The following is a 16,225-nucleotide window of genomic DNA, read 5'->3' as shown; positions in this document are numbered from 1 at the left end:
CTTTTGTCACTGTTCTGTGCCTTCATAGAGATGCTTTGCTGATATTAATCCGCTTTGATATTAAATAATTTTACGCTAGATAAGAGAATTGAATGTTTATTTAACTAGCTGACGCCCGCGACTCTTCTTGTATTAAGATTTTTTAAAATCTTGTGAGAACTCTTTGATATTTCGGGATAATAAGTAGCTTATGTCTTTAAAGCTTTAACTATAATATTACCCAAAATTACGTCTAGATTCGATAAGAATATTCGTCGATAATGGTAAAGGAAAACAGCGTGAGGAAACCCGCATGCCTAAAGACTTCTCCGTAATGTTCTCAAAGGTGTGTGAAGTCTGACAATCCGCACTTGGCCTTCTCAATTCTCATTCTGAGAGGAGACTCGAGCTCAGTAGTGAGCCAGCGATGGGTTAATGATGATGATGATGTGTGTTTTAGGCTATAAAATCCACGGGAACGAAGTCGCGGAGAAAAACTAGTCACTAAAAAAGCAAAATAGAAGCTGTGATAGTCTAATGGTTGAGACGTCCGCCTTCTAGTTGGAGGTCGGGGGTTCGATCCCGGGCACGCATCTCTAACTTTTCGGAGCTATGTGCGTTTTAAGTAATTAAATATCACTTGCTTTAACGGTGAAGGAAAGCATCGTGAGGAAACCTGCATGCTTGAGAGTTCTACATAATGTTCGCGAAGTCTACCAATCTGCACTTGGCCAGCGTGATAGACTATGGCCAAAACCCTTCTCACTCTGAGAGGAGACCCGTGTTCTGTAGTGAGCCGGCGATGGGTTGATAATGATGATGATGATGAAGAAAAAAAATGAAGCAAAATAAATCCTTTTCAATAAAGATTCAATCTAACTCTACAAAGCTGGGTATGTTCGTTTTACAATTTCAAAACGTACGGGTCGTAATCGCTACATCGAGTTCGAAACCCTATTTCGAGACGAGATGGAGTGTAGTGCTTATACGGAGTATTATGAGCCTATTTGTAGCGAATGAAACCTAACAGGACCACTCCAGGCGTCCGGGCGGACTCAATAATGTCCCCGTACTTGAAATGAAATAGGAATCGAACGATACGGAATTGAAGCTACTTCATTTGAGTCAATTGGTGTCCTTAGTTCTAGCAATTTTCCAGGAAATCAAAGAGTTCCCACGGGATTAGAAAAAAACTACATCCACGCGGATTAAGTCGCAGGTATAGGTAATCTAGCGTTACATATTTTCATTCAGAATAGACGGCGCAAGACCGTGGTGCGTGTGTGGAAGTCGCAGGGAGCCGCTGGATTTAGGCGGCGCAGGACCGTGGCGTGTGGAAGTCCCTACAAGAGACCTATGGTTGGTGATGAAAGGAGACGTGCAAGCCTACAACTAGGTCGCAGATTTCAATCAAATTATATTTACAGTAGTACGTGGCAGAAAATAATGTACATTTAGAAAGAGATAACGGTTTTGTAGAGCATTGTCTCTTTCGTTGGGACCGACAAATAGTCACATAGGTATGAGTGAGAGATATAGATAGACTAATTATCTCGAACCTATGTGACGTTTTGTCGGTCCCAACGAAAGAGACAATGCTCTTCAAAGCCGCTCTCTAAAGGTCGATGTACATTATTTTCTGTCGCGTACTGTACTATAAAGATAATTTGATTGAAATCTGCCACCTAGAAAGTTGCATAATCAACTTATGTGGCGTCGTCGTCGGGATTTCAAAGGAAATTCGAAATAACAGTCTCTCTTCAAAGATAATTTCGTTCATCATTAAATACACCACAAAAGGCTTTCTTATATAAATAGTGGTTTTGCAACATTTCATAAATAATTCATCGTATATTGCAAGTCAACCGAATATTACGGACTACTTGAGAAATTGCCACCTACTTTATGATTATCTAGGTTTTGCTTATAGCTCCTAGTCGAGCTAAGAATGACAAACTGCGTAGGAAATATTTTGTTACTACTGTTTTTTTTTTTAATCGCCCTTGACTACGGTAGCATCTATTGATTTATGTTACAAATCAGAACTAATTATATTAATTAGGTATTAAAAAATTTATAACTTCATTTTTGATCTCTCTCTTAAAATATTTGCACACTATTAATAATTTAGTCAAATGTTATGGGCTCTTTATATTGTACGTTTCCATCTTTTTTGTACCAAACTTTCTTGCAAATAAATGATTATTTATTGTATCACTGTATGAAAGTACCTACAAGAATAATAAATTCTTGTAAGTTTTGATAAAGTATTTGATAGGCTATGAGTACCTAACGTATTTTACCAGAAAATTCAAATTTTTTGAAAAGTCGTTTCTGTATCAAAAATTACTAATAGTTACGAAATTAAATCTCCATATTTCTGATAAAGTGCAAATAATAAAATATAGCGCCTAATACAGTAGGTACGTGCTACAATCCCTTATGACTCCTTGTTCGCTAAAGATCTTACTTACTAAGTAGATTTCTTAGAAAAATCTAAAGCAGATCTTTTCAAACGATTCAATTCTTGCAAATGAAAAGACGAGCAAGCTTTCTTGTAAATTACCTACGTGATTTTAGCGAGACATCAAATTTTATCTATTTGTCTAACGACTTGTACCGTAGCCTCGCAGCGTCGGACATGGGTCGCACGTGACCCTGGCCAGATAACCCGTTCCTACGTGACGCGGACGAAATGACCCCACGTGACAAAAATAGCACACATCCAAATGTCTAGCAAAAAGAGTTAGGTTAGACTGACTAGTGTGATGAATGAAAATCGTGGATAAGACTGAAAAGAATAGAATTTTGATGACATTTCACTAGTCTCATAAGAAATAGATACTTGACACTTTGACACTCGACTCTTGAGCACATGTCTCCTCTCGAAATGTTTGGTTTGGCCATATTCTACCACACTGGCCAAGTGCGGATCGGCAGACTTCACACACCCTTGAGAACATTATGCAGAACAACATCTAAGGCAACTCTTAAGCAAGATAAAGGTGCCCGGGATGAAACCCCGACCTGACGAATAGGAGGCGAACGTCTTAACCACTAGGCCATCACGGTGTATGAATAGCGAGAGGCAAAAAAATATCTTCAAGAAAACTTCAAAACATACAACAGCGTCACCATGGTTTCAAGTGCCATCGCATTACACCTAATTCAATTTCCGATCCACATCGTCATAGTAAATCGCCTCGTGTAGGGGAAGGGGACTGGTGTGTCAGCGTTAGTTCAACACTTATTACTGCCGTGGAATGACGGCTGATTCTTTTAGCGAAATTGCTTTTGCTCACCACGTCCATTAATTTATTGTTTTGGTTAAACATGTGTCCCAGACTTTACATACCCTTGATAACATTATGGAGAACTCTAGGCAAGTTAGAGGTGCGTGCCCGGATAAAACCCCTACCTGACAAATAGGAGGTCATCCACTAGGTCATCACGGCTTCAGTATATGAGTAGCGAATGGCAAAAAAAAAAACATCTTCAAGAAAACTTCAAAACAAACAACAGCCTCGCCATTGTTTCAATTGCCATCGCATTAAACCTTATTCAATTTCCGATCCACATCGTCATAGTAAATCGCCTCGTGTAGTGGAAGTGATATGTCTAATACAAAGGGGACTGGTGTGTCAGCGTAAGTTCAACATTCATTACTGCCCGGGAATGACGGCTGATTCTTTTAGCGAAATTGCTTTTGCTCACCACGTCCATTAATTTATTGTTTTGATTAAACATGTGTCCCTACTCCCTGTCCATTTCCCCAGATATCCTGAATTAATTTTGTGAGGACGTGGTTAACCAATACAAACGATTTAGCTTGTAATTTTATTAGAACTTAAAATCTTTTGTTCCTTAGAGCAATTAACGTTTTTTTTGCTTTTGTAATGCAAAGCACAAAATTTCTAATTGCTTGTGAAATAATTCTCTTTGTAACCCCTTTTCATCAATCGCACAATTTTATGAGTTGGATAACTAGCTTACGCCTGTGACTTCGTCCGCGTGGACTACGCAAATTTCAAACCCCTACTTTATCACCTGCGGGGTTGAATTTTCAAAAACTCTTTCTTAGCGAATGCCCACGTCATACGTAACAACTATCTGGATGCCAAATTTCAGCTCGATCCGCCCAGTAGTTTGAGCTGTGCGTTGATAGATCAGTCAGTCAGTTTTTCTTTTTATACATTATATACGCAGATAATGCGGTGTGCCCTCAGCTTCTTCGATGTAAGCTAGTGGAAGAGTTAGTTCATCGCATATAGGAGTTGATATCATCTTCATATTAATTCTTAAGTATCACAAACGCCCATAAACATATAGACTCTTAGCATTATTTTTGCTGAAATTCAGAACCTGGCACTCATGATTTGTGTATATCTATAATTTCTAAATTAAAATCGCGCGTTCTACTCCTAATTAGTATTACAAATTCAAATTAGAACAACTTCGAAAGCTACGGTTTTTACAGGTACCTACAGGTTTTTATTATTGGAAATTTTCATGCAACCAGCAGTTACTCTACAAATTAAAAAAAAAGAGGCGAGGAAATCACACAAAAAGCTTTTTTTTCGAGTCCATTAATAACGTACTACAAAGTGATGACATATTACGGGGGTTTATAGAACACATCCTCCGTTAAAATATCAAGGGGCTAATTTACCCCTGCAATACACACCTACAGCCGTTTGATAAATGAGAAACACTACGTTACATCACTTTTCTACGCGTTCAGTGACTGTCAATCTTTAAGGCCGTAGCAGACACGATGTTTTTAGTATCAGCGATTGGCGATTATGCGGCTGTATCGCGTTTTAATGAGTTGCTATGAATTTGAGTATTGGATGCCACACGGGCACTGCATCACCATTCACCACTCCGGCAGAGAGTATGACATTGCACAGCAGTTAGCACCATCCCTCCCCGCTTCTTCTCTCCGATACTAAGTCCGTTTGCGCGTGCAGTGCGGTGCCGTATGACATCGTTATTCATAACGCATCATGTAGCATGGTACAGTGATTTATGTATATGTAGGATGACGTAGCGGCAACGGTCAGGCGCCGCACGCGCCTACGAAACGCATCGTGTGATTTCACTCTAAATCGCTGATCGCTGATGCTAGAAGCATCGTGTCTGCTATGGCCCTTAGCTGTCATCAACGGAACTAGAACAGCCTTTCATTTGAACCCTGCCATTGTTCTGGAGGCTGCGAGCTCAGTATAACGGAAAATTAAAAAGGCAATTTCCTAAATGAGACCACTCGCGATACAGGGTTAAACGCGGCGCGGGTAGGTAAGCCAACACGAGTCCCTCATCTAAATATGTATTCGTTTAATGAATTTTTGTGCGTGGTATGCATAATGCCCGGAATTCATTCTGTGTCGTCAAGGTATATTTATATACTAGCTTTTCCCGCAACTTCGTCTGTACAGATTTAAGTACATAGTTGAAGAATTCAAAATCCTTTCATATTGGGTGTCTACCTACATTATAGAGAAAACTTACTTAGATGCAAAATTTCAAGTTTCACAGGCTGGTTTTTTTTACAGTTTCAATATCCTCGCAATGATATTTCAATAAAAAATCACCCTCTCAAAATGTAAAAAGAAGAACCAAAAAGTTTTTACAGTATTTATTTTGGTCAGTAGGTAAGTAGTAGGTATATTTATTTATCTGATACTAGCTGATCCCCGCGGCTTCGCCCGCGTAGATTTAGGTTTTTAAAGATCCCGTATAGCCTATGTCACTCAGGAATAATGTAGCTTTCTACTGGTGAAAGAATTTTTAAAATCGGTTCAGTAGTTCTAAAGATTACCCCCTACAAACAAACTTAACGACATTACCTCTTTATATAATACAACGGGCCGTGCAGCAGAAATCGTAATATTTTAATTTCGCCATAACTTCAAAACCAAACGTCTAATTTTAATCATTCAAAGACCAAATATTATCTCCATAAACTGTTCTTAGTGATGAAATCATTTATTTTGATAAGGATTAATAGCATGAGTAAAATAAACGCGTTTAAATGTAGTCCAAAAAAAATTCAAGATTTTTAAATAAAAAAATGGTTGCTGTGCCTCACTCGACATAGATGGGTATAGTGTGTCGCGGACTTTTTTGTAGATATTTATAAGATCTACAATTAATTAGAACATTTTATGGTTCTATCTTTTATAGTTTAGGCAGCGTACGCAAAATAAGTAACTTTTCTGGTTGATTTTTTACACCTTGTGTCCGAAAAACCCAAATATCTTACGGAACCCTATTTTTTTCCAAAATAAAATATAGCCTATGTTACTCGTGGATAATGTAGCTTTCGAATGGTGAAAGAATTTTTAAAATCGGTCCAGTAGTTTTTGAGCCTATTCAGTACAAACAAACAAACAAACAAACAAACAAAGTTTTCCTCTTTATAATATTATATATATATATATATAATATATAATATATATATATAATATATATATATATATATATTATATATTATATATATTATATATTATATATTATATATATTATATTATATTATTATAAGTGTAGATAAGTGTAGATTAATTTAAATATCACATATATGAGTTACTTTAGGTACACAGTATAATGAAGGACACAAATAAATAAAAGTACCTACTACCTACTATAGTAAAAGCATACGAGTAGATATAGACTTATGTGGTAAAAGTACGTAAACCATCCCTTTTAGTTACCATACGATATCACCTAGACTTATCTATAATCATGTTAATTATAACGTGTTATCATCCCACACATATTTATCGAATACACAAGATATTACAATATATTAATGCATCATTATATTTCCTAGTTGGGGGCGTTAAAATATCAGTGGGTAGTAATGTTTTCGAAAACGACGACAAAGCAAATAGAGCCTTACCACATTATGTTAAGGTCTGTGTTAGTAAATCAGAATTTATTGAAAAAGTCATTGATGCTAGGCCCTACGTGTAGGACGTAGATATGTTTGTAGGCAATGAACCTACTGTAATTGAGGGTCATAACCAAGAAAAGGTAGATACGGTTCATTATGTGCCAGGAAATATATTCGTTCCAGGAAATGATGGAATTTAATTTTCTATTGCGTTAATCTTTTTCACAAGTAATTGTACAACGGTTAAAATTATTTTCCGTACAAAAATGTTTGAAATCATTGAATTTATTTAGATTGATATTTATGATATCATTACGTTCTTAAACTCTCTATTTAGTGACATAAGAATAATTAATACCAATAAACAAAACTAATCACTTATCAACTCTTAATGAAACAAACAGATACAGAAACTACATTTACATAAAAGAAACAGTTGAATTAGTTTAATCGGTGCGGTTGCCACAGGTTTAAACTAACTGAGCTTCTCGGTATCATTTGTACCCGTCCTGACGATAATTAACTCGGACGGTGGCACCGCGGTCAACGGTTAACTACCTTTTAAATAAAAGAATAATGAGATTTGGTACCGGATTTGTAAAAGGTTAAAAATATTTACACATACGTCCTAGACACGGTTAATTGGTCGGTTAATTAAAGCCTAGAGCTCTGAACGTGAGCACAATGCCTTGAGTTAATGAGTGATACAAGCTGAAGCTACATGTCACGAAGACTCACATAATAGAAGGTTCTTCCAACTTCCTCCAAGGACGCGGAGACAACGATGTAGTCTAGGAGCCGGATTGGCTGGTGGAGCTCGAGGTAGTGGTACTCTTACATCTCCTTCGGAAGAACTTCTTCCAAGCAATGAAGACCCTCGGTCCCTGGATAAAGATCTACGTCTCCCAAACGGAGCACCTCTCACTGTTGCAAAGTTTTCTTCACAAGTCACACTAAACGTATCCATAGGAATGCCTTCAGGCTCTCTCCTACTACTACGAACGGAAAATGTCCGCCTAAAACCACTTGCCAAACCTTCAATAGTCTTTCTTTTCGGTTTGGGTAATTCCTCAGAGCTTATAACAGTTATGTTATCCATGTCATGACCTCCGTAAGTTCTATGTCTTAAATGCTCTATTCCGGATAAATCTTCGACACCACCATGGCGATATCTTAAAGGTCTTCCTCTATCTATTATACCGAGCTCGTCATAGCTTCTATACGTTGATGTTCGACGTGGTGCAGGTGGACGACCAGCATTGTCGATTGTCATTTTTCAATTCCCTCCTTTACTAGCAACCTGGTAAAGAAATGCCCTGATTTACCATTTAATCCAAGCGGTTCTGGCTTCTGATAATCTTGGCTTGCATTAGACATACTGTAGCTATGTGATGGTTAAGTAAATATTATGCGAAGACTATTGTCCCGATATGGAAATAGGGTTCTGGAAATAATCAACATCAGAATTTACTTACAAGTTATAGACTTATGTAATTCCATTGGTTACGAAATTTACTCTACCTTGAACAGTTAGTGACATTGAGGATTATCTTTGGGGGGTCGACGGCTATTACAGTTACTTAGCGTAAAATTTGCGTGTGGGTCGCTCGTTCAACATTACAATATCGTGACTTGTCCAACTTATGTAGAAACAACGTAATATAATTTGCTTGCCTAAACGATACGATTTAGCTGTTTGATGTTATGAAGGAAAACAGGTATTGTAGGGAAATTCTAAAGCTGAGAAAAAATATAAACCCTCAACTGAAATTATACATGAAAATGCGCTGGTATCTATAAATATGATTTTGTATACTATAGTCATATTATAAACCTTAAGGGATGATTTATGCCAACACGTGGCGGGCGCAGTTTATGCTTCATGAGCATGAACTGCTTCATATAAAATTTTCGTGATGTTTTGAATCATTGTTTATTACAAGATTTTTAATAGAATTATGAGTTTAATAATAATCATTTTCAATTGGTTTTAAATAATGCGCAGTTTGTGAAACGACGTGAACACTTGAACTACCAACTCAAGTGCCTAATTGTCAATGATAGCTACTACACACACTCGGTTTCATAGAACTGATTGCACATACACAAACAACGCCATATACATACCTATTGTAAGTCGGTCTATACAAGTACATAGTAAATCGATAAAAGAACTACGATACATTTCAAAATGAAATAATTCCTAACAAAATTAATAATTTTAAAGAAATGAAACGGTACACTCAAAACAAACATCCAGTGATAAATTAGAAAAGGAAACAAACCACACCCATAAACTTCTTATTGGCTAAACGATGTTTTCCAAACAATTATAGAATTAGGGCTTCCTGCTTGGGTCGTTAAAAACGGATTTGACCCGTTCTAGATCGTAGTAGAACATCCTCATTTAATGAAGTCGGTAACTACTACACTAGTTGGTAACGATAACAACGAATGTATAAGAAAAAAATCTACTGAACTCATTTCATTTCTATCATAGGTATATCCAATAGTGTTAGAGGATTTATACTTAGAGTTAATTATAAGAGAATAGGAATAATAAAAGTAATTTCATGATTTGAAAGCTGAAGTTACGACAGATCATTAAAGAAAAATTAATTAATAAAATAGCCCCGATTTTGAAAAATTTCACTTACTCTATTAGAGGAAAAAAAACCTTTATTATTGACGTCCCAAAGTGAAATGAAATTAATTAAATTAAGTGCATTATTGAAATGAAGTGAAATGAAACATATTAATTTGCGAAAACATGGTTGTAGTACAACTTAAAAAATAATGGTGTAGTAAATCAGACAGAAGTATGTGAATTGTGCTAAGGCTGAGACACCTAAAAATTATTTCTAAAAAACGAAAGAAAGTGGCTTTACACAGCAATAATCGTTTCAATAGATATGAGGGAATTACATGAGCAACAACAATTTATAACATATAAATATCATGTTTTCATTTGTTTTATCCACTTTAACCAAAAGAACCCTACATTTATCTGATAAAAGCGAGTTTACAGAAACGAAATGTCACCTTTCATTCCGTGAAAAGGGTAAGTGGTTGCGTTGAAAAGTGCAAAAGAAGAAAAGAATTACACTTGTTGCACTAATTGAATCAAAATAAGCACGAAATTTTTTGGTGGCAAACAGTGTTATACTTGTATTTCGAGATGTGTAATAAATGCTAAACTAATCTGACACGACCAACAACCAAGTGATTGATATTAACATTGTGAGTGTTTTTTTTTAAATTCTCATTTTGTTCTATTTCTACTTAACAGAAATAATTCAATGTCAAAGAGATAAACAGGTATTTCTCTTTAAAACAAGTAAAAAATACAAGAGTAGCAGAACATTAAATTAAACTTTGTAATTTTGCATTTTGTATGGATTAAAAATCTTGAAAACATTCTTTTGGATGATGAATTTGCTTTGTGATGTGTCGTTGTTTCCAGAAAATAAACAATCATTAATTGCTTCTTATCAGATATTTACATTCGAGTTGATAGTAAATAGGTGAACTAAAACGGGTTCAATGTAACATCGCGTGGTGCCAGTATTTCACATGGCGTGTCGGAATCGTATTATACAAAATGGTTTATGTGTTAGGAAGAATCCCAGAGCAATTCGTATCCAACTGTGTCACCTTATGTCATCGTAAAACGGCAGAAAACTGTATGACGTGACGCAATGTGACGCGATGATGGTTTTTATATTCGAATAACTTTGTGAATTTATGACTGTATTGCATACTGTGCATACGAACTGTTTTTACTATTTTTTATAGAACGAAATAAATATCGGCCCGTTCGTCGTAAATATTCTGCTCAAAATTGATATTTCTCTCATTGTTGACTTAAAATAGTGAACATTCTTATAGTTGCTCTATTTTACAAAACATTATATAAATTACCAGATAAAGAAGAAGAAGACCTATATAAATACCAATTTATAGTACAAAAAATGATAAATCGAATGGTTGATCAACTAGCATAGCAGACTTTTATAATGATTTTAGACATTCAAATTTATCTTTGACATTCGAACAACTAAAATAAATGATATTAATCTTATTCAGCTATCGCTTTAATAAATTTCCCATTTACAAAAAATGTAATTAAAATAGTATAACAATATACACAGAGTTATACTCGTCTAAATAGGCTTAAGCCACTTCACTCAAGACTAAACATCTCAAACTTTGAAGGACATGTTTGAACAATCTGGACGCCGAAACAGGAAGCCGAATTCGGTTTACACAAATCAAAAGAGCTAATTTGGAAATCCTTTTAATGAATGACAGGAATGTTGATACGAAAATATTTGGAGATCACTGTTGGCATTCCTACCTACTTTTGGATGAAAATGCACTTGTGTCAATATTGACGGTGGTGTTAATGGACAAAGCATCGATGGTGGTCAATGACTTCATGGTATTTTCTAGTTGTTTCAGAATTTAGGTAACGTAATTTTGACTTAAGACGGTATTTGCATGGGTGGTTGAATTTTGATTATTTAGGGTGATATTGTAGCCGAAAACAAATATTAACCATTTAGAGACGTCCCCTAATTGTTAATTTAGCTAAACAAGGATAAAAATTGTTTGATCACGGTAATGTTATCATACAGCATTGTAACTCGGCCGTATCTTTGAAATAAATACCTACAACAGCGCGGTACGTAAACATGCGATAGGGCTGCCCGCCTTTCCAGGTAATTTGAAAAAACTTATCTCTGGATGCGTTAATGAAGAATTCATGCAACCAAAAACAGCACAATATTTCTTACTCGTCATACTAAATATGTACTTAAACTTATTTTAGTGGCAAAATAGCGCGGTTATTAAAAAACAAAACACCATCCGTTCGTTACTGCGGCACAGTCGCGACTGGCAGTGTCCCGAGCACATCCCGAGATCGAGACGCGTAGGTATAGCTCGCGTTTCGTCCGTTTGTATGAAGTTGGAATACTGTATGATAATATTACCGTGGTTTGGTTGTTTAAACTGTGGTTTGGATGGAAGGGTGCTACTCAATTTGGCTAACCATTCTTACCACCATTCTTATAATCTTCTGTCTTCTTTTTTTTTTTTATTTTTTTATTTTTTTTTTTTAATACAATAAAACTTAAAGCTAGCCTTATCTAATTACTATATAAATCATGACAGCGTGGAATGGTGCCAAGAATACTGGCTGCATTTCCGCGCTGGACAGCCAGGCTGATCCGCTGCGCAAAAAATGAGCCAGCCCTTCTGTCACCAGTTGAGGCTATTAATCGCGGTGAAATGTCTCGTAAAAAATTTTTAGCACTAAGACTCCATGGCCCCAGGGTCTCCACGGCAAACGGCACAAAAATGTAACTCTCTATAAGAGAGGCATACTTGCGCCGCTTGCCGTTTTCAGCTGTTTCTGCTGCGGCTCCCGGTCTTGATGCTGTCTTCCTGATATGACACGGGGCCAATGTGTCAACGCAAGTTGCGTCCCACATTAGCGCCCGTCCCCGTTCCCAGGGAACCAGCGTCAATCCATCAGGTCTCTTGCCATCATCCCGACTAATCCCTGCCGGCTCAATGAGCGCAGGAATATTTATGGTGGCAAGAGCTCTTTTAATTGTATCGTTAAGAGAGCCATGCCTAAACAGCCTACCGGAGCTCCTTTGGCAAGAGAGTCCGTGGATTCCAAATTTATCAACCTCTTTTCCACACGGACATCTGTGCTGATGGCACAGTGGTGTTCCCAATCTGAGACCTAGAGCCACACGAAAACTTTCGTTATCTAAAAGTGTGCCGAGATTTTTTGATGGCAAGGCATGCAGCCAATACCCAGATTCCTTTTCGGATAATGCTAGAAGCCTGGCACGATCTCTGTCACTTGTAGGATTTTGAACCAAATTCGTATGTGTCAGTTGAACCAATGGCAAATCCCAAAGTTTTTGTGTAGTACGTTCCTTCGGGATGTCGACATTGGGACATCTGACCTTCCAACTCTCTAGGGCCTCTGTGGCATAGGTCAATGATGAATTGGATTTGAGAATTTGAGAGCTAAGCTCTTTTATACTATGCACAGAGGACAGAAAAGCCGGAAGAGCTACACTGGAAATTTTCCTCACGCCGATGCCACCGTACTTGACCGGTAAAGTTGCTTGGTTCCAGGAGTGCTCATCAAAAGTTAAATTTAGAATTTGTTCTAGTGTACTTTTAAGGGTGGCATCCATGTTATCGAGTAGTCCATGAAATTTCCAAATTGGGCTCGCGCGGAGAATGTAAATTAATTTAGGTACAAAAAGGCAATATTTTAGGATCGAAAATGCAATGTGAGAATTTAGAGTGCCCAATTTGTCGGTATTAGCCGAAAATGTTCTGACTTTTTGATCCAAGAGTGGTTGTATGGATTCATTATAAAGAGGAGCACCGAGAAGGCAAAGTGAACGTTTATCAAGTATTTTAATATTAGGTGAAATTTCATTGAATAATTCAGAGGCCAATAGAATTCTTTCTTGCGACAGTTTTTCTGTAAAATTATTCTGTCTTCTGAATAATATAAAATTCAAAGTCCTGACTGACTGACTGACTGATTTATATATCAACGCACAACCCAAACCACTGGTCATAGATACATGAAATTTGATGGGTGTGTTCTTTGTAAAGAGTAGGTATCCACTAAGAAAGGATTTTTCAAAATCCCTCCCCTAAATGGGTTAAATGAGGGTTCAAAATTTATCTAGTCCCAATATATTCTGAATTCACAAGAATCCGTACAATTTTACTATTGAGACCTTATAATGGTAGAGAGAGAAAGAGCTCTACTAGAAAGGCTACTTTTGGCACGTATAAGTGACATTACCGGGAACCTATAAATCAGAAATAATGAGAACAGAAGCCGTTCTGTTCTAAATAATCTATGAAAATATAGCGCATTTGTGCTACGAATAGAATAAAAGAGGTTACTCTCCAGACGGTCACGGCATGGAAACGGACCGGTAAGTACAGTGGCTAGGTGGCTATACAGTGCAAAAGATCAACTAGTAAAGGTAGAAGCAGACTAACAATTTAATGCTCAAGTTTACGAGTTTAAAATAAATTAGAAGAAAGTTAGTACTTAAACAGTTACCTATAAACATTCAAGATTCAAGATTTTATATTTTGCAGTAACATTTTTTTACAATGAGATGTTTATAATAATTGTGCAGTAGAAATGTTTCACCTTACATAATCAGGCATGCAAAATTAGTACATAGTAAAATAATTTAATTTTCTAAAATTTCATCGATTGTAATATAAATGACAGCTTAGATAATATAATATTATATTCAATTTTCTATAGGCAGCTGTACCGTGCACCACATAATCATAAGTTTCACCTATTAATTTAAGTTGAAATCTGCAATGTGCAAAAGATGTACTTATTAACATTTGATAAAGCTTAAATACAAGAAAATGTATTGTAAGAGTCATATATAGAGCTGTTGATCTTACTGATGAGTGAATTGTAATATTAACTGGTTTGTGTTATGACTCATCCTTTGATGATAATACACATCTGTGTTTTATAACAATTAATTATGTCAAGTGGGCAACGAAATCGAGATCTATAGAAAGAAGTACGAGTATTTGTAATCAGTCAAGTGCTTGTTACAAAATTGGGTTACACTGTCATAACGAGTATCTTACTCCACGGCGTAAAAATAATTGCGGTTAATAACGTAACATTATTCAAAGAATTCTTACTTATTATTTTATTCTTAATATTGACATTACTTTTTAATTACTTTTAAGATAAACAGGTTCCTTCTCTGATGACATTTTTACTTGTTTTGAATATCAGATTTTATAGAGGTACTCGTACGAAAGGTAAGATTAAGTGGAGTTTCTGCGTAGCTGGCGCCATACACACGTAGTTTGGCTCTCATTTGGATATTAACCAATCAAATTAAATATTTTGTAGACATGTTCTGGGAAGTACCTACCTAATATCTATGTCTGTTGTTTGCCAGATTTCCGTTAAAATATTTAGTGTCAAAAAACACGGGGTCAAGGATTTACACACAATTCTTTGAAACTGTGTAACTTTAAAACTATATTATATTTTTAAGGAAAAAACCCTGTGGGCAAACCATAAACACAAATTATACCTACCTATTTCCTACCTGTTTCTAGAATGTGCCTACAAAATTTAATTGTGTTTGATTGGTTCGTATTTAAACGAGACCCAAACTACGTTTGTATGAAAAGTACTGGGGAACGCGCTAATCAAACTTCTCTTAATCGAAAGAACTCACCATGCTCAGCAACGAGAAATACGACTAGAGAATGGGAATGTGTGGAAGAAAAGTTCACGAATCCCCATCGATAGAGATTGTCAATGGGGATAAGTGGAATAACCCCACTGTCAGTTCAGTTTAAACATGTGCTCCTACGCTAAGTTCGTGATGCAGGCGAGCGTGTGTGGTCCCGTATAAGGCGGGTTTATCGCTACCATCGTGCTACTCTATACGAGTAAACTTTAACCATTGACAACGAGATTTCCATGAACATTTGGTCGGGCGCGAGCTGTTGAACTCAAGTTTTAATATCGCCAACTTTGTGAAACGCCACCATGATTTGGGCCTTTTGTTTCCGTACAAAGGCGTCCGAACTAAAAGCTATTGGTTTTAATATTACATTTATTAAGGTTAATAAGGTATTAGAGTTTAAGTGTTAGGTTTTTAGGTGTATTAAGTTCTCGGTTATTAATCCGCGTGGACTACACAAATTTCAAGCCCCTATTTTATCCAGCTGCATGCCAAATTTCAGCCCGATCCAGTAAGTAGTTTAAGCTGTGCGTTGATAGATCAATCAACTTAGATTACTTGTGAATGTGATAACTTCTGATAATATTCAGCATACTAGTTACCACAGACTTAGCAAGATTTACATCTCTCATGAATGTTAATAATATTAGTGCTCGTTTTGCTAAACATAAGGAACGAGTCATAAATATCTCAAAGGCCTAGGTCAGGCTGAATCAATGCGGGCCGACCGTTAGCATGACTAAGGAACAAAGAAAGTTATTTACTGCCATTTATCAGTGACAATACCTAACTACCATTATGGACACGCTTTGGACGTTTCAACTAGATCAATTCATACCTATAAGTACGCGACAGGTCGAGATGGCAATTGGCGATCCCGTTGCAGGCGAGCGCGGTTGACGTGCGAGTGTGTGGGGCGTCCCCCCGCCTCACACCCCGATTGCCTTCTCGACCTGTCGCGTACTATAACTAGCTTTTGCTCGCGAGTTCGTCCGCCTGGGATTCATCATGAGCAACCCATCGCCGGCTCACTTCAGAGCACGGGTTTCCTCTC

General features: G+C 36.7%; 1 protein-coding gene across 6 annotated transcripts in view; it reads right to left on the bottom strand.

Moving 5' to 3' along the window:
• Positions 1-16,225, bottom strand: part of ckn (CRK like proto-oncogene, adaptor protein) — a 337,471-nt gene that overhangs the window by 130,202 nt on the left and 191,044 nt on the right. For 2 of the 6 annotated variants that reach the window (XM_034974667.2, XM_034974666.2), the window contains exon 2: positions 7,613-8,174. The exons of the other annotated variants lie outside the window; for them this stretch is intronic. In XM_034974667.2, coding sequence (XP_034830558.1) covers positions 7,613-8,147 — 535 coding nt within the window. In that variant the 5' untranslated portion in view covers positions 8,148-8,174. The remainder of the gene's footprint in view (positions 1-7,612; positions 8,175-16,225) is intronic. 6 annotated transcript variants of the gene reach the window in all.

This window comes from Maniola hyperantus, chromosome 13, assembly GCF_902806685.2.
Source record: "Maniola hyperantus chromosome 13, iAphHyp1.2, whole genome shotgun sequence".
Classification (NCBI taxonomy): Eukaryota; Metazoa; Arthropoda; class Insecta; order Lepidoptera; family Nymphalidae; genus Maniola; species Maniola hyperantus.
The sequence above is the reverse complement of the archived record's forward strand: the minus strand, read 5'-3'. Positions and strand labels throughout refer to the sequence as shown.